Source organism: Microcebus murinus, chromosome 10 (genome assembly GCF_040939455.1).
Source record: "Microcebus murinus isolate Inina chromosome 10, M.murinus_Inina_mat1.0, whole genome shotgun sequence".
Taxonomy (NCBI): Eukaryota; Metazoa; Chordata; class Mammalia; order Primates; family Cheirogaleidae; genus Microcebus; species Microcebus murinus.
In genome coordinates, this window is record NC_134113.1 from 14,811,832 (window position 1) to 14,830,773 (window position 18,942).

The following is an 18,942-nucleotide window of genomic DNA, read 5'->3' on the forward strand; positions in this document are numbered from 1 at the left end:
TAGTGATGCTCATGAGCTTCTTGAAGGATGGGACTGGGTTCCTTCACTGTTACCAAGAACACTTTTGTCCTGGTTTATACTAAGCAATTTGTACCAAGCACATGGCTTTGTAATAAGTACTGGTGTCCTAACTGCTAAGGAAAGACAATGTTCCCATGTTAACTAATATTTTAAGCTAGAGTTTGGGAGGTTTACTGGCATGAGTACTTAAGGCATGAGTACCTTGAGCAGAAATTTAACAGACGCAAGAGTCGGCCAAAAACAGATCAATAAATAATCAATAAAACCCTGTTTCCCAGGAAGCCAAATCTCACATGGCAAACTCCAAACCCTGGAACTGCCAGCCTGCATCTGAAGCCCTCATCTGGAAGCGAGCCCTCCGTACCATTTAAGGAGTAGTTCTCTGTGTCGCTGTTAAGTACCAAATGTGTTTCTGTTTTGCTTTTAACACTTTGGAAGTGCAGAACAAATTCCGAGTGTTGGCAAACTGTCTGCTGCCTGCAGTCTGGTTTCCGCCCACACCAGGCTGCTGAGACTGCTGCTGCAAAGGGCACCGATGACTTCCTCACTGCCAGGCCCAGTGGCCCCCTTTCTCGGCTGGCACTGCCACCTTGGATTCCGGTGACCTCTCTCCATCTTCGTTTCCCTTGTGCCTGCCACCTGCCACTGGCCACCTCACTTTCTCTGGGCTCTTCTCTGACCGGGGGCCACTCTCCCTTGTCTCTGTCAGTCACTTTCCAAGACAACCTCATCCACACCCATGGCTTCAATAGCACCTGTCTGCCAGAGCACCCCAAAGGCCTCTCTTCTGAGTTCTACACCCGAATTCTCACCTGCCTACCACTGTGTTCATGTGGAAGTCTTTTTCCGCATCTTAATCAGCCCAGGAAAAGTCTTAGTCTCTTCACTTCTGGTACCACCAGCACACTCTGTAACAGCCCTTTGCACCATTCATTTGTCCATTCAATAAATATTTATGGGGCCCTAACTATGTGCCAAGACCCATGGTCAAAGCAACTGATTTCTGCCCCAGCCCTAGAGAGAAAAGGAAGCCAACTGTCTGAGACAAAAGTCCATACTGTGACCCTTTCTTCTGGAATAGTCTATGCTCCCTGATATCTCCCAGAGCCTCTGCTCACTTGGACAGGGCCCAGCCAGTCAGGGGCCACACTTGCTGTCTGCACATGGCCTCCTCCCCTCTGCTATCTCTTCCCACTAGTGACCTCATCGCTGGTTCACATGCAGCCACGATGGGCATCTGACTGCTCTGGATATGGTCTGGGACTCCAGCCAGTGATGGCCTCCCACACCTCAGACCTCAGAGAAAATACAAAACCTGAGTTGCACAGAGGACGTATGGAGTCACGGGGGGTGGGGACAGTGGCTCCCAAGCTATGGCAGAAGGTCCAAGACACGCCACAGCTCAGCCAGGCTACCAACCATATCCCCGATGGTGTACTGTTGGCTCTCTCCAAGGTAGTTATTTCCCCTCTCTCCCAGTTGTTTCTGGCTACCAGGAACAGCTCATCTTCATGGGCCAGAGAAGAAAAAATAAGGATAATAGCTAACATTTAATGTGCATTTACGATAACATAAGTATTATACTAAATATGTTATTTCATTTAATCCTTCCCACAACCTTATGAGGTGGGTATAGTATTGTTCCATTTTACAGATACAGAAACTGAGGTCCAGAGAGGTAAGTAACTTGCCTAAGGTCACACGGAGAGTAAGTGGCCCAGCCAGGATTTGAACCCAGGCAGTGCATCGCAAGTCCTGTGCTCCCCATCACTGTGCTCTGTGTGCTTTCTTGCTAAGCAGAAGCCAGGGCACGGACTTCATTCCCCGGTGGGAGCCATGCTCCAGTGGAGAAGCCTGATAAGGACTCTCATTTGGACAGACAACCAACATTTCTGACAACCAAACCCATCGTTACTTCTCCTGCATCGTCCTTGTGCTGTATTTGTCAAAACATCCCTAGCTACCCACTCTTCCGAGCTAGAAACTTCCAAATCAACTTTTAACATAAAAATGTGGTGAGGGAACAAGGCAATACACGCACATGCTACAAAACCCAACAGCCGATCATGTTTCCCTGCCACCTCTGTCCTTTAGTGTTACAGAATAGGGTCTTTGCAGATGCGAGGTCAGTAAGGTGGGCCCGAATCCAGGACGACTGCTGTCCTTATAAGGAGATGGAAATTCGGACACAGACAGAGGGCAGATGGAGGCGGAGGCAGAGACCAGAGCGATGCTGCCACAAGCCAAGGAATGCCTGCGGCGACCAGAAGCTGGAAGAGACAAGGAAGGATCCTCCACTGAAGGCTTCAGGGGGACCATGGCCCTGTGGACGTCTTGATTTTGGAGTTTTAGCCTCCAGAACTGTAAGACAATAAATGTCTGTTGTTGTGAGCCACCCGGTCTGTTATCGCAGCCCTAGGAAACTGATATGCTTGCTTTCCAATCCCCCTCCTTGGAGACAACTCTGTTAGCGGTATCTTATCCATTGTTCCAGGGACAGCCTAAGCACCTGGAGCAAATACACATATGTCACACAAGGCCGACGCTGACACCTTGTACATTGCTCTGTATCCAAGTGTCTTCAGTTGAGAACATCCCAGGGCCATTTTTCCCCTTGTGATAAGATATACATAACACCACATTTATCATTTTAACCATCTTTTAGTGTCTACAGGTCTATGGCTTAGGTATATTCACGCTATCGTGCAACCACCCCCGCCATCCATTGCACCTGAAACTCTGTACCCATTAAACACCGCTCCCCATCCCTCTCCTGGCCCACTCTCTCAGCCTTGCGTTCATCACTAAGTCCTGACGTTTGTCCCTTCTCTGTTGCTGTCACATCTTTCCCTGTCTCTCTGTCCTCGTCCTCACGGCTTCTGCCTTTGTTCCGCTGTCAGCGTCTCACCGGGATCACTCGAGGCCAGGCTGCCCTGCCCAAGCCCATCTCAGCCCACCGTCCACACCAAGCAGCCCTTCTTTCTAAAATACAGACCTGGCGTCATTTCCCTGCTTTAAAATCTGTGACGCCTCCTACCTCCTGCAGGAGATCACCGAAGTTCTTCGGCATGGCACAAAAGACCCTCCAGCGGCTGAGTGCGGCCCGGCTTTCGGCTCTTGTCCTGGGCCTGGTGCGGGCCTGGCCCACAGCAGGTGCTCCGTGTTTGCTGAATCCTTTGCTCTGTCTGTCTTTGTCCTTGTGCTTCCTCCAACACGCCTTCCCAGCTTGAGGCCTTCGCATATGTGGTTCCCTCTGTATGGACGAGTTTCTCTAATGCCTTTCCCCCTCCCCTCTCTTCCCCTTCTCCACCAGATATGTCTGTTCATTCTTCGGGATTCAGACCGAATGGTGCCTCTGCAGGGAGGTCACTCCTAGCTCCCTCAAACCTAGATCCCCACTGACCTCTGCGAGGGCAGTCGCCACGTTCTCTTGCAATTTCTCGCGCCTCCCTGCCCACCTCCCACCAGCCACGCACAGAGCGGGCGGCCACCCGGGAGGCGCTCCGTGTGCCTTTGCTGAGTGCAAGGCTGTCTCTTGCTAGCCTGGCTCCTCGAGCAGGCCCGGTGGCCTGTCCCTGACTCTGTTAGGGGAGGACAGCTGAGCCCCAGAGCGACTCCCCAGTGAGCAGGGAGAGGGCGGCTTTTTGTTTTCCAGGAGGCGCTAATGCATTGACATCGGTGTGGGGGAGGCAGCAGCTCCAACTGGGTCACCATGGGGCTGCAGCAGTGGAGCTTAATGTCTGCTGGAGGTGAAGAAGGGGCAGGCAGCCCAGCCGGAGAGTCCGTGGGGAGCTGCAGGATTTGTCCAGGGCTGGGGAAGGACAAGGACACTCAAGGGGAGAGGAGAGAGCAGCTCCTGACTCTGTGAGAGGCCGGGGCGCTTTCCAGAGCCCTACAGAGCCCAGGTGCTCAGCCGCTGCAGGTGACCTTGTGAGGGAGAGGATGGGGAGGCCAAGGTCTGAATTCAGGGGTCGGTGTGGACATGACCGAGGGAAATGGCTCCAGATCTGCTCTCCCCTCCATTCTAGCCAGTTTCTCCCTAAGTCCCTTGTCCTGCACGATACTAGGCATTCCTTTAAAGCAGGAGCATGACACTGTCCCTTTCCCTGAAAAATCCCTAGGTGCTCTCTGAAGCCCTGATCGATGTGTCCCTCCCTCCTCAATTCCTTTCTACCCATGCACAGTTCCACTTTCTTTGTGACACTCAAACTCTATGGAATTTGCTTGCTGATTTGTTCGCTGTTTGTTACAGCCTGCGTCTCCCCAGCGGCAGGCAAATCCTGGGGACCCCCAAGTCCAGAACAAGATCTGGTACCATACAGGTCCGGGGAAGGAGCGGGTGGTACCTTCTGCCATCAGGGCTGAAATTTCCCTTACCTGGATCATCCTCTTCCCAAAGGGCCGCAGATGTTATCCTGTCTGGGCCCCGCGGGCCCCCAGCACCCCATACGTGTTTGGTAAACGAACCTGAACTTTTCCAGCTGTTATTATAGGGCTGCATTTCAAGAAAAGTGCTATTGTAGCTCAACCTTTGCCTTCCAATCTGGTTTGGTCCATACCGGATAAGTAACAAAACCTGCCAGCCTTAAAAGGTGCCCAGAGGACATGAGGAGGGTTGTAAGTTAGCAGGTCAGACAGTGGTGCAGTTTGTTCAATTCATCCCTGGCCCCTACTGCAGTTCCCAAGCCCACGAAGCAGGTGTCACTTCATCTTTACAGAGATGAACCAAGCCCTGTGAGATGGGGGAGGGGACTTGCCCAAGGTGACCTGCTAGAAACCAGCAGACTGACCCCAAAGGCAATCACAGCAGCAACAAAAATAAATAAATGGGACATGATCAAACTACAAAGCTTCTGCACAGCCAAAGAAATAGTCATGAAAGTAAACAGACAGCCTACAGAATGGGAGAAAATTTTTGCATCCTATGCATCCGATAAGGGACTGATAACTAGAATATACTTAGAACTCACGAAAATTAGGAAGAAAAAATCAAATAACCCCATTAAAAAGTGGGCAAAGGACTTGAACAGAAATTTTTCTAAAGAAGACAGAAGAATGGCCAACAAACATATGAAGAAATGCTCAACATCTCTAATCATCAGGGAAATGCAAATCAAAACCACAATGAGATATCACTTAACCCCAGTGAGAATGGCCTTTATCAAAAAATCTCCAAACAATAAATGCTGGCGTGGTTGCGGAGAGAGAGGAACACTCCTACACTGCTGGTGGGACTGCAAACTAGTTCAACCTCTGTGGAAAGCAATATGGAGATACCTTAAAGCGATACAAGTGAATCTACCATTTGATCCAGCAATCCCATTGCTGGGCATCTACCCAAATGATCCAGTGACACTCTACAAAAAAGACACCTGCACTCGAATGTTTATAGCAGCACAATTCATAATTGCAAGGCTGTGGAAACAGCCCAAGTGCCCATCAATCAAAGAATGGATTAATAAAATGTGGTATATGTCCACCATGGAGTACTATTCAGCTCTAAGAAACAATGGTGATATAGCACACCTTATATTTTCCTGGTTAGAGCTGGAACCCATACTACTAAGTGAAGTATCCCAAGAATGGAAAAACAAGCACCAGATATATTCTCCAGCAAACTGGTATTAACTGAGTAGCACCTAAGTAGACACACAGGTGCTACAGTAATAGGGTATTGGGCAGGTGGGAGGGGGGAGGGGGGCGGGTATATACATACATAGTGAGTGAGATGTGCACCATCTGGGGGATGGTCATGATGGAGACTCAGACTTTTGGGGGGAGGGGGGGAATGGGCATTTATTGAAACCTTAAAATCTGTACCCCCATAATATGCCAAAATAAAAAAAAAAAAAAAAAAAAAAAAAAAAAAAAAAAAAGAAACCAGCAGACTGAGATGAGAGCCTCTGTGTGGGGACTGGCACTTAGTAGGTGCCCAATAAATATAACAAAAGAAGGCAAAAAGGGAATGACCCAGGTCTCCCGGGCCCCATTCTAATACTCTTCGCACCTTGCCACCCCTGAACTTTTCCATTCTGGGACAGCTCAAAATCTGGTTTGCATGTAAGAAACACTTGCAAAAAGATGAACCATTGCCTAGAATGAGCTCAGGGTTCCAGCAGCCCCCAAATCCTTTTGATAGGTACCATTTCTCAGCTGCCAGAGGACTTGAGAACTCCTCCAACTACCTCTATTTTAATGCAGCCTTCACTCCAGAGCAGAAAAACTACCTCTTACAAACATGAAGAAAAAAATGACAGTATTTACTCTTTATATTCCTGAAATGTTTCGAAACCAGTAATTAAGAAAACATATCAACCCTGCCAAGATTTATTAACTGCTCTGTCCTTTCCTTCTACTGCCCATCTCCCTTTCCCAAAGGACAATAAAAAGAAAAACAAGGCAGAATTCACCAGCTTTAGATTATCTGATGCTTTAATTAAGGAAGAATAAATGGGTCACCACCGCCACCATAGGTATGCGGCTTCATGGAATGGTATTCCTTTTAGAATAAACCTGATCACCATGGTGAGGCTTTTCTGTAGCATAAAGACAAAAGCAAATCTCTGGCAGCTCTGGATCAAGGTCACTTTGAAAATCAATGGCAGTAGTAGCATCGGACCTGGGAATCCTTGACTCTGGTCATTCTGTCCCAGCTGGTATCCAGGCTGCCTCCCACCAGGAAACCTTGGCCAGCTGGTAGGTAATTATATGTGCTAATAGTCACTGACACTCCGGCCCCTGACACCATGTCCCAGGTTCCTGCATTTGTTAGAATGCCAGAATGCCCTCACCTTTCTAGGGCTGTTTACTTAGGGAAGCTCCGCTCTGATTGATTCAGAACTAGGTGCCCACCTGCAAACTTTGAAGATGAACCTCTGGGACAGCAGAGAGGTAAGGTGACTGTATTCTCACCTCATCTGTCAAGTTCTAGACCCGTTCTACCTCACCTCAGCTAGGTGACCTTGGACATGTCCCAAAGCCTCCTTGAGCCTCAGCCTTTTCATCTGTAAAATGGGATAACAAAGGCCACCTTGCACATTTGTTGGGGACAGCTATATCCATGCTGTAAGAACTGTGTGAGTAGGTCTCTGGTGTCTATTTGTTGGATGTCTGAATGGACAAAACTTCTTTGATCCTGTTACCTACAAAGTGGACACAGGAATTCCCACTTCATGTCACCTTAAATGAGATTGGGACATATATGTGCAGATGTATCTATATGTTGACTAGACTGAAAAATAAGTACTCTTTTTAAAAGAACTGATTTATCTTTTCATGCACTGAATTTTTTCTAGTTAATGGAACTTGTAAATCTTACATTTATTATTTAGGAAAGCTAACTGAATACTCTATTTTAATTCTTCTCTTCGAAGATGATTTCCAAATTTGATGAACATTTAGCTGGAACAATGAATTAGTATATTTTCTTTACATGAATCATCATTCAGGAGACAAATGAGTCAAGAATGCAGAGATGAGTGACTAAAAAGAGCCCAGGGGCTCAAATGCAACTGACTTCTTTTGCTCCCCTGTGCATTTCGGCCTGCGTGCATGTCACACTCACATCCTGAATGCCAGGGCAGAGGCTTCAAGCTAGACAGATGCTGAAATTGAAATCCTTGCTGTGACTGTCAGAATGACACACATGTGGTCACCAGACCATGCAGGGAAATCTCTGTGCTAGAGGAGGGGCACAGAGCTGGACAGTGGCCCCTGAGGCTTGTGTTCAGTCCACGGACTGTGGAAAGGAACAGAGCCATCCAGAAGAGGGTTATCAGCATCCACTGGGAGGCCTTGTCTAGGTCTAGGGTGAGGGACCAGAAAAGTGACACATGGTTGTAACTGTGGGTGTCTCTGTTTACTGTCTGGCTTATAACTTTGTTACTACCTGTGCGAAGTTGGGAGAGTTATCTGATCTTGCTGGGCCTTGATTTCCTCCTCTGCAAAATGGGGCAGCACGACTGTTCTGAATAACAATGTTTATGTTGAGGCTCATGAGAGAAAGTGTTAAAGGCCTTCTGAAATTATAAAGCAATACCTGATAGAAGCCTCCATTATTATTTCAGGAGTAGTAGAGACGTGGGGATTCTTGCTAAAAATGACCACTTGATGGGCCCTTATTTCCTTCTAGGCATTGTTTGTATAGTCCTCCCTAGGAAACGGGAGACAGGAGAGTCCAGTGGGCAGAGGCTGTCCTATGGAATAGGAGCCACACGGATCTCTGCCCTGGCATCTCCACCTACAAGCAGTCCCACCAATGGCTTCCTAACCTGTAAAATGCTAACCTCATGAGGCTGCTGCAGAGCTTAAAGGAGACAAGTAAGGAATGGAAATCTCTTGTTGCAATTGATACCGAACACATAGTAGGTGCTCAGTAATGGCCACTCCCTAGCCTCTCCCTGAGACCTACCATTATTCCAGGTGACAAGGTGTAAAGCATAGTGGCACAGCCAGAAACTGCCTAAACAGAAACCTGAAGGCAGAAGGGCTCAGTGGTTAGAACTCTGGGCCAAGGGCTCTAATTTGCCTGAATTCATATCCTGACTCTACCATTTACTCGTCCCGTGACCTTGGCCACGTTACTTAACCTATCTTCTCAGTTTCCTCATCTTTGAAGTGGGCATAATAACAGTATCCATTTCATAAGATGTGGGGAATAGTAGCTATTAATCCATGTGAATCACTTAGAATGGAGCCTACCATGTGGTAAGCACTCAGCAAATGCTAGCCATCATGACTGATCAGCCCCTGCGTGTGCCTGGGCTGGGGGCAGCTCTGGGCCTTTGGTGGCCCGTGTTTTACCCTGCCCACCCTCCATTTCCTCGAAGAACCCCAATCAGATCCTGGAAGAACGGAAATCTCTGGGGCCCCGACTGGGTTAGATGAACTGTGGAGGGAGGCCAGTTTCTCACCGGGTGGGTGGGAGGGGATTTGAAAACGATAACAGTGACACCTGGAACACAGCTGGGGGGATGGTTTCAGGAAAGTGCATTTTCTCTCTCACCCCCCCCCCCACTGGGTTTCTGTGCTTTTCACTTTTAGGGGCAGGCTACGACTCACCTGAGTGAACCAGTTGTTTTATTTCTTTTGCTTTGGATTACAATGAGCCCCCATGCATGGGGTCCCTGAGCGGACCCATGAGCGATCCCCACTTTGATGGAGGAGAGCCCTGGACACAGGCGTGAGAGCTGCAGGGGGACCACCCCATCCGCATGCACTCTCTTACCCTGCCAGAAATTTGACTCTGCGGGGCTGGGTAGGGAACTACAGGGGACCGTATTTTCCTGGGGTGGGGGAGGGGCGGGAGCGGAGAGAGAATGGGAACGCGAGCAGGAAGGTGAGAACAGAGCAGCCCGCGAGCAGACACGCCCGTTCCTGCGATCTAAGAATCCGGCCCTCCCCCCGAGCCCGGCCGCCCTCCTCTTTCATCCCGGAACTCCGGGGACCTGCTTATTGTTAAGCCCGCGTGTGCCGTTTAAGCCCGGGCGGCCGCCGCAGGGACTCGCGGTGCGGGCGCCGCCGCAGCGGGGCTGATCCGAGCGGTGGGTGGCTGCAGCCCCGCGCCCCGCGCCCTGCGCCCCGCGCCCCGCGCCCCCGGCCCTACCTGAGCTGGCGCGGCTCGCAGTCCACGCCGGGCAGCAGCAGCCGGGCCGCCTGGCGCACGTCGTCGCTGTCCATGGAGAAGCTGCGGCGGTGGCCGGCGTGCGCCACGGCCACCCGGATCCACTCCATCAGTGGCGGCAGCACGAGGAAGGGCCTGCAGCGGGCGGAGGGACGGGACACCGCGGTTAGGTCGGCCCTGGCTGGGGGCTGCCAGCGCGGCCCCACCCCCTGCTCAGGGCCCCCTGCCCCCTGCCCCCGGCCCACCCCACCCCACCCCACCCTGATGTTCCTGGAGACCCTGCCTCTGAATCCTGGAGTCGTGGGAGAGCCTCTGGAGACATCCAGACCTCACCGGTGACCCCGAGGCAGGCTCTCTGGAATCTTTGGGCCTCAGTTTCCTCATCTGCAACACGGGGGATAGTGTGACTATGAAAAGATACGCGGTAACCATTCCGTGATTATCCGTCCCAGCGATCATGTGCACTCAGAGATGACTCACTGACAGCACCAGGCACAGGGGCTGGAGCGGTGGAAAACCAATAAACTCTGGTTTTTTACCAATTGGAGCTCCTTGATTCTGGGCCCGAGCCTCAGTGTCCTTTAACTCTCCCTTCGCACCCTCAGCATGGTCCCTGCTGTCTTTCTGGAGCTTCCCCTGGCTTTAGCTCTGCCCAGGCACCATGCTATCAAAAGGCTTCAGCACCTGGAAAAGCCATAAGGACAGCCAGGTCAACAGCCGGCCTTCCCGGAGAGCCAGGCTGGGCAGTGGCCCAGTAGCAGCCAGCAAAGGCAGGCTCTCGGGACCTCGGTCACATCCCCGAAACTCTGGGAGCCTCAGGTTCCTCACCTGCTGATGAAATCACCCTAGCTTGTTGCAAGCATTCACTGAGGCAATGCCTATGAATGCCTATGAACACAACTTTCTACGTGTAATACATTTGTGGCATCTTGCTATTTCTCCCAGTGATCATAAACCCCGTTCTCACGTTGGGATTGCTGGGAGGGCTTTTGAAAAATTCTGACTTAACTGGTGTACGGTGGGGACTGGACACTGGTGGTTTTTAAGACCTCCCCATGTGAGTTTAATGTGCACCAGAACTATCTGGAAGGCTTAAAAATACAGATTGCTGGGCCCCACCCGCAGAGTTTCTGATTCAGTAGATCAGGGGAAGTACCCAACAACTGTATTTCCAACCAATTCCTGACACTGATGCAGCTGGTCTGGGGTCCACACTCAAAATTCTACTCTAGTCAGTAGACGGCTTGGGATCACCTGGCAGGGGCTGGGAAGAGGTGTTAAAATGCAGATTCCCCGGCCTTGTCTCTAGAGATGCTGATTGTGTCAAGTCCAAGAATTTTTTGTTTTGTTTTGCTTTGTTTTTTTCAGGAGAAGGAAAGAGAAGTTTATTACTTTGCCTGCAAAGGAGGAAGAGGGAGACTATTGTCTGAAAAATGCCATCGTCCTCATAATAAGCAGAAACACAGAGCTTTTAAAGGGTGGGTTCTCAGCTTCCCAAGAATATAAGTTTAATAAGCATTTAGGTAGACCAAGGACCACACTTTGAGAAATGCACTATGTAGACACAAAATGTTTCCTACTATTCAGCAGGTGCAAGTGAAGCAAGTGGGGTTTCTTGGACACAAAATTAAAGGAGGCCAGGCTGTGCAAATACGTTCTAGGCATCTCTCTTGCCTCCCCCAGTCCTGGGGCTGCCGTTCAGTCCAGCACAGCTGCCACGGCATTGAGAAGAGGGGTACAAGGAGGTGGGTTTACAGGTGGCTGACCACCCTGTAGAATGCAGATGTCATGAGCCTCCCACAAAGTTTTTGGTGGTAGGTGCCAGTTCTCCTAGAGTCAGACCTATTTATCTGATGTTAATAATATTCAACAGCTCAGCCTTTTGCATTCATTTCTGTTCATCTCATCTATGATCTCATCTGAATGCTTAGGACCAACCTTAGAGCTAGTTATGATTATACCCATTTTATAGATCAGCAGAATAAGGTTTATCCAGGTTAAGTATCATACCCTGGATCACAAGGTTAGCAAGCATGAGAGCTGGGAGTCAGACTCAACTTATCTGACTACAAAGCCATGTGCTGTAACCCCATGCAATACTGACATTCTCTGGTCCAACTTCCCAGCATGCATCTTACTACCCAGCATGCACTTTTGGCCCAGGGAGCTGATATGGTCATGGACCCTCGGTGGCTTGCCATGTTCATCCTGCTCATGCAGCTCAGCCCCTGGCCTCTGAGGCCTCCAGCCCTTTAAAAACCCACACCCACTTAACCCTCAAACCACAGTTCAAACCCACCCTACGTGGACCCCTTCCCTGTGGACCCCACCCCAGAGGACTCCTGGGGCCTTCCCCACTGGCCCTGCAGGTGGCCTGTTAGAGTGTAAGGTCCACGGGGGCACAGACCTGGGACTGCTTTGTTTACGGCTCTGGCTCCAGCCCCAGGACAGTGCCTGGCAGACTGCAGGCACTTAATAAATATTTGTTCACGACACAGACTAAGATTTACCAATTTCTTGCTGGGCGAAACTGATAAAATTAAATTTCTGGACCTGTGGACTTCCCTGTGGGGCAGATTCCCAGGGAATTTCTGCCTGAATCAGCCTGCTACTTCGGCTGTCTCCCTCATTCTCTTATTCTCTCCATCACCTAAACTGAATCAGGCACTCAATAAACACACACTGACTCGAAATTGAATTGGATTCTACTGGCTCAGGTGAGCAGGACTTATTTTTGTCACTGTGTCTCCATCACGGTTGGAAACCAGCCTGAAAGGCTGGGAGAACTCTCCAATGGGTTGTTTTCCAGAGCTGCCCCCTGCTGTCATTCCTTTGCTCAGTGGCCCCAAGCACAGCCCACAACCTTAGTCCCCAGGGGGACGGGGGAGCTGAGTCTCCATCACAGAGCTGCCCTTGGGCTGCTGCCTTTCATGTTAGGTGGCAAGCCAGGCCCAGGGCGCACAGCCAGCACCTGGTGAATACCAAAGAGGAGCAAGAAGAGGCTCTTCTGCCTTCGGAATAACACCTTTACCACGGTAGCTAGCAAGCCCCAGAATAAGGAACCTTGAACCCCAGGACTCCAACCCCTTCTGGAATTTTCTATGTACCTATTCTCTCTTTTCAACATTGCCTTCTTTTCATCCCTCTGACCTTAATAGTTTATAAGCTCATGAATTCTTTGCCAGCAACTCATTTAAAAATCTTCTTATCTTGTCTACTCAGAGGGGGGAAAGTAGCATTTTTTTGTGATATTTTCTTTGGAGTGGAGCTGGGAAAGGATCCTAGGGCCTTATGCCAAGGAAAGGGTAGAGAATGCTGAGCAGAAAAATATTGCATTCTCCTCGTATATGTTTTAAGAGAACAGTGTTGCTCTGGCTACCCTACTTTATGCTGAAGTTGTTCACAGTGATGAAAGGCTAGAAGAGGCTTGAGGAGCTCATGGTTTAGTGAAATGGTTCTTAGACTTTGTTGAACACCTGAATCACACGGGAAGCTTGTTCAAATGCCATGATTTCACATCAGAGTTTTGGCTTAATAGGTCTTGGGGTGGGGCCTGGGCATCTCTGCATTCCGTTCTAGAGCCAGCCAGGGTTATTAACCCCTGACCGGGTGGCCTGAGATGAACTGAGGAGGAAGGTGTCAATGCAAACAGGACTGTGGCCATCTGAATCTTCGCTATGGCCTCAGGAGAGGCATGTGGGTGGGACCAGAGGCTCTGGAAGGGAAGAGAAAGCCTAGACAGGCTTCTTGCAAGGTCGAACCTGCAAGTTTCAGCTCAGGAAGGCGGTGGAGCCCTGATTCAAGTAGAAGATGGAGAACATGAATGCATGTGGCCTTTCTCCTAAATGGTGAAGAGAGAGTTGGTGACAAGGGTGACCACCCAGGATTGAAAGTCTGGCCAGGCGTGGCGGCACACACCTGTAGTCCCAGCTACTCAGGAGGCTGAGGCAGGAGGATCATTTGAGCCCAGGAGTTTGAGGTTGCTGTGAGCTATGATGACGCCACTGCACTCCAGCCTGGGCAACAGAATGAGACCGTGTCTCAAAAAACAAAACAAAACAAAACAAAACAAAACAAAACAAAAAAAGAGTTTGATCGGGAGTCTGGGTACTAAAGAGGATGTTATGGAATATGGGAAAAACCTGGTTTGGGATTCTGCAGAACTGAATTCCAGTCCAGGATGTGCCAGTAACTCACCATAGGACTCTGGCCCATAAATGTTTTGGCCCTTAAGTATCTTCATCTGTAAAGCAGGGTGGGTTTGGATCAGATGGTCTCTTTCAGGGGTCAGCAAACCTTCTTGTAAAGGACGAGCTAGTAAGTATGTTTGGCTTTGTGGGCCATACGGGCTCTGTTGCTATTGCTCAACTCTGCTATTGTAGTGAAAAAGCAGCCAGAGATGATGCACAATGGATGGACTTGGCTGTGTTCCAATAAAACCTCATTTGCAAAATCAGATGGTAGGTCAGAGTTCACTGACAGTGGTCTGTTTGGTTCTCCAATTCTAATATTCTTTGGTTCTACTGGAAAATCCAGCTGCCTGGGGGCTCAGGAAGGGTCCAGTGTGTGGCCCTGGGAAGTTGGGGAGAAGACCTTGAAGGTCCTAGTGATGGGGGCAGACAGCTTCGGGGAGATGGGAAGATCGGACCCTCCCACAAAGAGGTCACGGTTGGATTTCGGGAATACTAAGCCACAGGCATATGCAGAGTAGTATCTTAAAAGAGAAAACTCAAGACCTGGCCATGGGTGCATACCTGATGAAATGTCATCTATGAATGTCACTTATTCCTCTAATGATCCTTTGAGGGCACCCAGATTCCAGGCATGCTTCCAGGGGCTGGGGACATCGTGGAGAACAGGACTCGCCAGGTCCTGCTCTCACAGAGCTGACAGTCTAAGAGGCTAAGAGGGAGACAGATGAGAAACACACATAAACCAACAAGTGATAAAGCAACGACAAATGGTGATCAGTGAGTGCCAGGGTGCTGGGAAGGCCTCTCTGAGGACGTGACAAAACCTCAATGATGTGACGGACTAGGCCGTGTGTAAATGTGTGTGTAGAGAGATGGGCATTCCAGGTAGTAGGAACAGACTGTGCAAAGGCCCTGAGGCAGAAAAGATCTTTACGACTCACTGAAGGCTTTTACCTGCACCAGCTCCCACGTGGCTCTGCAGAGCTGAGTGGCCAGGACGTATGTGAGGAAGGACCACTGCTGCAGGCTGAGTAACGGTCCCCTGAGATACCAGGCCCTTTCCCCTGGAGCCTATGAGTGTTGATGGCAAAAGAGACTCTGCAGATGTGATTAAGGTAAGGATCCTGCAAAGGGAAGATTATCCAGGTGGGTCCTAGATGCCATGGGTCGTTAGAAGAGGGAGACAGAGGGAGGTTTGACACAGAGGAGTGTGACGCTAAGGCAAGATGCACCGCTGCTGGCTCTGGAGATGAGGAAGGGGCCGCAAGCTGTGCCGTGCGGCTCTAGACGCTGGGGAAGGCCAGGAAACCAACTCAGACCCCCCAGGAGAAAACAGCCCTGCCCACGCCTTGATTTCTGCCCCTCAAAACTGATTTCTGGCCTCCAGAACTGGGAGAGAATAAATGAGTGTCGTCTGAACCCACCTCGTTGGTGGTAATTGTTACCGCAGCCTCAGGGAACTAACACAGTCCTGAAGCCGGGGGTACCGAGGGCACTGAGGGTGAGGTGGAGACGCGGTGGGTAAGAACGTGGGGTCATGTTAAACCCGGGAGTGAGGACAGCCGCGGGCTCTGGACTTGGTCTCAGACTCAACCTTCCTGCTGGAGTCAGAGGATCCCTGTTGTTCTGGTCTGAATTGCGTTCCCCCAAATTCCCGCGTGGAAGCCCTAACCCCCAGTACTCAGAATGCGCCTGTATTTGGAGAGAGCCTTGGAAGAGGTAATTAAGTTAAAATGAGGCCATCAGGGTGGGCCCTAACCCACTGTGGCTGCTGTCCTCATGAGAAGAAGAGATAAGGACACAGATGCCAACGTGGTGCGTGCACAGAGGGGCCACCGTGTGAAGTGGCAGCAAGAGGGTGGCCGTCTGCAAGCCCAGGAGAGAAGCCTCGGAGGACACCAACCCTGCCCACAGCTCGATCTGGGACTCGCAGCTTCCAGACAGTGAGAAAGTAAATTTCTGTTGCTTGAGCCGCCTAGTCTGTGGCATTCCGTCATGGCAGCCCCAGCAAACCAACACACCCGCGGTTTGACATTTTGGCGAACACTTGGGCAAAGGGTCCCCAAACCAAGAAATCCTACCCTTGAGGTTTCAGTCTTCGGTGGAGGGACTTCAAACGGGAGCTCGGACTCTGTAGAGACCCGATGGTTTTGGGTTCATTTCCTTCAAACTAGTGACAATAAAGGGTGAGGTCAGAGCCATTTGGAAGCCATAGAGTGGTTATGGGCATGGGCTTTGCAGAGAGACTGACCAGGAACTGGATTCCAGCTCTGCCTTCTGGCTGTGTGACCTTGAACAAGCTATTTCAATTGTCCTGCCTCAGTTCTCTCATTAGGAAAACGGGGATAACAACGGTAGCCACTTTAGATGGTGTGATTGGCTGAATAATGCCCCCCCCCCCAAGCTGTCCACATCCTAATCCCTGGACTTGTGAATGAACGTTGCCTTGTCTGCCAAAATGGACTTTGCACATGTGATTAACAATCTTGAGAAGATTATCCCAAATTATCCAGGTGGGTCCTGAAGGCAACAACAAGGGTCCGAATAGAGGGAGGATGACGTCACAGGAGGAAGTAGGGGACGTACAGAAGCAAAAAGCTGCAGTAGTGAGAGGAAGGGGCCACGAGCCAAGGGATGCAGGAGGCTCCAGAAGCTGGGAAAGGCAAGGACAGGGACCCTCCCCAGAGCCTTTCAGAAGGAACCAGCCCTGCCCGCACCTTGACACCAGCTTAGTGAGGCTGATGTTAGATTTCTGGCTTCCAGAACTGTAAGAGAATAATTTTGGGTTGTGTTAAGCCTCCATGTTTGTGGTGAGTTTTTGCGGCAGCCACAGGGAACAAAGACAGAGGGTTACTGTAAGAATTGAACAGGCTGGTGTCCATAGTAGCCTAGTGCCTGGTATCAGGAGAGTGCTCAGTAAATGGTTGCTGTCATCATCATCCTCACCAACACTGTTTTTAGCGTCACCTTCTCTGCCAGGTGGAGGAGAAGGCTTTGCTACACAGAGTGACACAGAGGGATGTTCCTGCCTTGTCTTTTCAAAGAGATGCAAACCTCTGCAGTCGCTGCCGACTTCCCTTCACACACTGTGTGGCCCTGACTTTTCATCTTTGTTGCTTGCTGAGTGTTTGCTAGGCTAGAGAGAAATGTCGATGTTTGACTGTGGTGTAGGATGCTCATAATTCCAGAGATAGAGCGAGTGGAGGAAAAGCAGCTAAATTGATAGTAGACAACATCCAGTGCTGGTTTCTATAGCAATATCATTGTCATCTCACTGTATCTGTGGGCACCCAGGCCAGGAAGATGGCAGAGGTATTGGTGGCCAGGGCTGGTTACTATAGCGACAGCCCTACTGTGCAAGGTGTGGTCAGATTGCCCACTGGGGTGACGTCCACCTGGTGTAGGAGGGGCCAAAGGGAATGTTCTAGGACAGCGCTTCTTAAATATTAATGTGCATGTGAATTGCCTGGGATCTTGTTAAAATGCAGATTCCGATTCAGAGGGTCTGGGGCGGGGCCTGAGATTCTGCATATCTAATGGACCCCCAGCACATCTGAGTAACCAGGCTCTCAGCAGCATCATGACTTGAGCTAGGAACCAGGGAAGGTGAATTTTTTTTATTGTGTTTAAGGGGGAGCAAGGCCAGTCACGAAAGAGCTTAAAGAGGGGTGAGGGGCCCAGGAGACGGCAGGAGGGAAGGAGCTGGGCTGGTGCATCAGCTGGGCTGAGCCTGGTTCACGAGCCTGTGCCCCTGTACCGAGCTGCAGGCGAGGCTGGGAAAGCTGGTGCCTGTTGGTGTCATCTTTCATCACAGAGGTGGGTTTAGTCTTCCCACAGTCTTATGAAACCCTTCAGTCTTGGGGAGTTCGTTGTGAACCAAGCATGGTCTGATGAGTGTTTTGTATTCATGACAGTGTTGGATCATCCTGGGGATGTTAACACTGAAACACACACCTTGTGATGTGAATTTTAGGAGTCTACTTGGCTAGGTCACAGCATCCGGATATTTGGCAAATGCTAGCCTGGATGTCACTGTCTCATTTTCAGATGAGACTGATATTTAAGTCAGTAGGCTGTGAGGAAGGTGGGTGGGTTGCCCTCCGGGATGTGGGTGGGCCTCATCCAATACGCTGGAGGGGTTCAGAGAAAAAAGGTCCGACTTTCCCAAAGAAGAAGGAATTGTACCAGCCAAGTACCTCTGGAATTCCCTGGGTCACCTACCCTGCAGATTTTGGACTTGTCAGCATCCACAGCTACATGAACCAATCCCTTAAATTAAATCACACACACACACACACACACACACACACACACACACACACACCCTGTATTAGTCAGGGTTCTCCAGAGAAACAAAAGCAACAGGACATGTGTCTATCCATTCTTCCAATCTACCTTTCTATCCTCCAACACACACACAGCCCATTGGCTGTTTCTCTGGACAACCTGGACTGCCGCGCACCTGCAGTGGGACGTCATTTGTGGCAGGGAGGCAGCCCCCTGCCCTTTCTCCCTCTGATCCCACCCCTTCACCATCACAAACAACTGACCTAGCAGGGAGGAAGCTCGACTTCCCAACATCCACGTGTGCAGACACACCGCTTGGGAACCACGAAAGGAAGGCATCATGGGGAGGGTCATTGCTTTTAGGGGAAAGTAAGCCTTTTTGTAGTAAAAGGACAAGTCTTTTGCAGAGTGAAAAGCAGCCCTCCTTATGGGCGATTACATAAATTGCCTGAAACGGGGCAAGTGGCAGAGGGCACTGGGTCCACTGGGTCACTGGGTGAGGAGGCGATTTCCCACAGGCACGTGTGACTGGCCAAGGAACCTCCTGTGGCTCTCCTGTCACACATTTAAAGGGGGGTGACTTAGAGGGCTGACGGGCTGTAAACAGAGTGCTAAGGTACAAGCAGGTGCAGGCAGAGCGAGCACAAGTGACGTACAAATAACAAGGTCCACCTTGCCTGCAAATGACACATCCCCCAGCCTTCATCCTCCCTCCTCATCCTGGAGAAGGACTCCTCCCCGCTCCTGCTTCCCTGGGGAAGTGGCTCCATCACTCATTTTCCTGCAGTCCCCTAACTTCAACCTCTGTCTCCTCTCTGC

The 18,942-nt window shown here is 50.3% G+C and overlaps 1 protein-coding gene across 2 annotated transcripts in view; it reads right to left on the bottom strand.

Moving 5' to 3' along the window:
- The window catches only part of ABTB3 (ankyrin repeat and BTB domain containing 3), a 287,877-nt gene that overhangs the window by 51,121 nt on the left and 217,814 nt on the right, over positions 1–18,942 (bottom strand). Inside the window, exons 1-2 of one of the 2 annotated variants that reach the window (XM_076007061.1) lie at positions 9,927–10,090; positions 9,626–9,778 (exon numbers count right to left, since the gene is read on the bottom strand). In XM_076007061.1, coding sequence (XP_075863176.1) covers positions 9,626–9,778; positions 9,927–10,075 — 302 coding nt within the window. In that variant the 5' untranslated portion in view covers positions 10,076–10,090. Of the gene's footprint in view, positions 1–9,625; positions 9,779–9,926; positions 10,091–18,942 lie in introns of those variants that run through there. The other variant, XM_012772781.2, reaches the window with a different exon arrangement.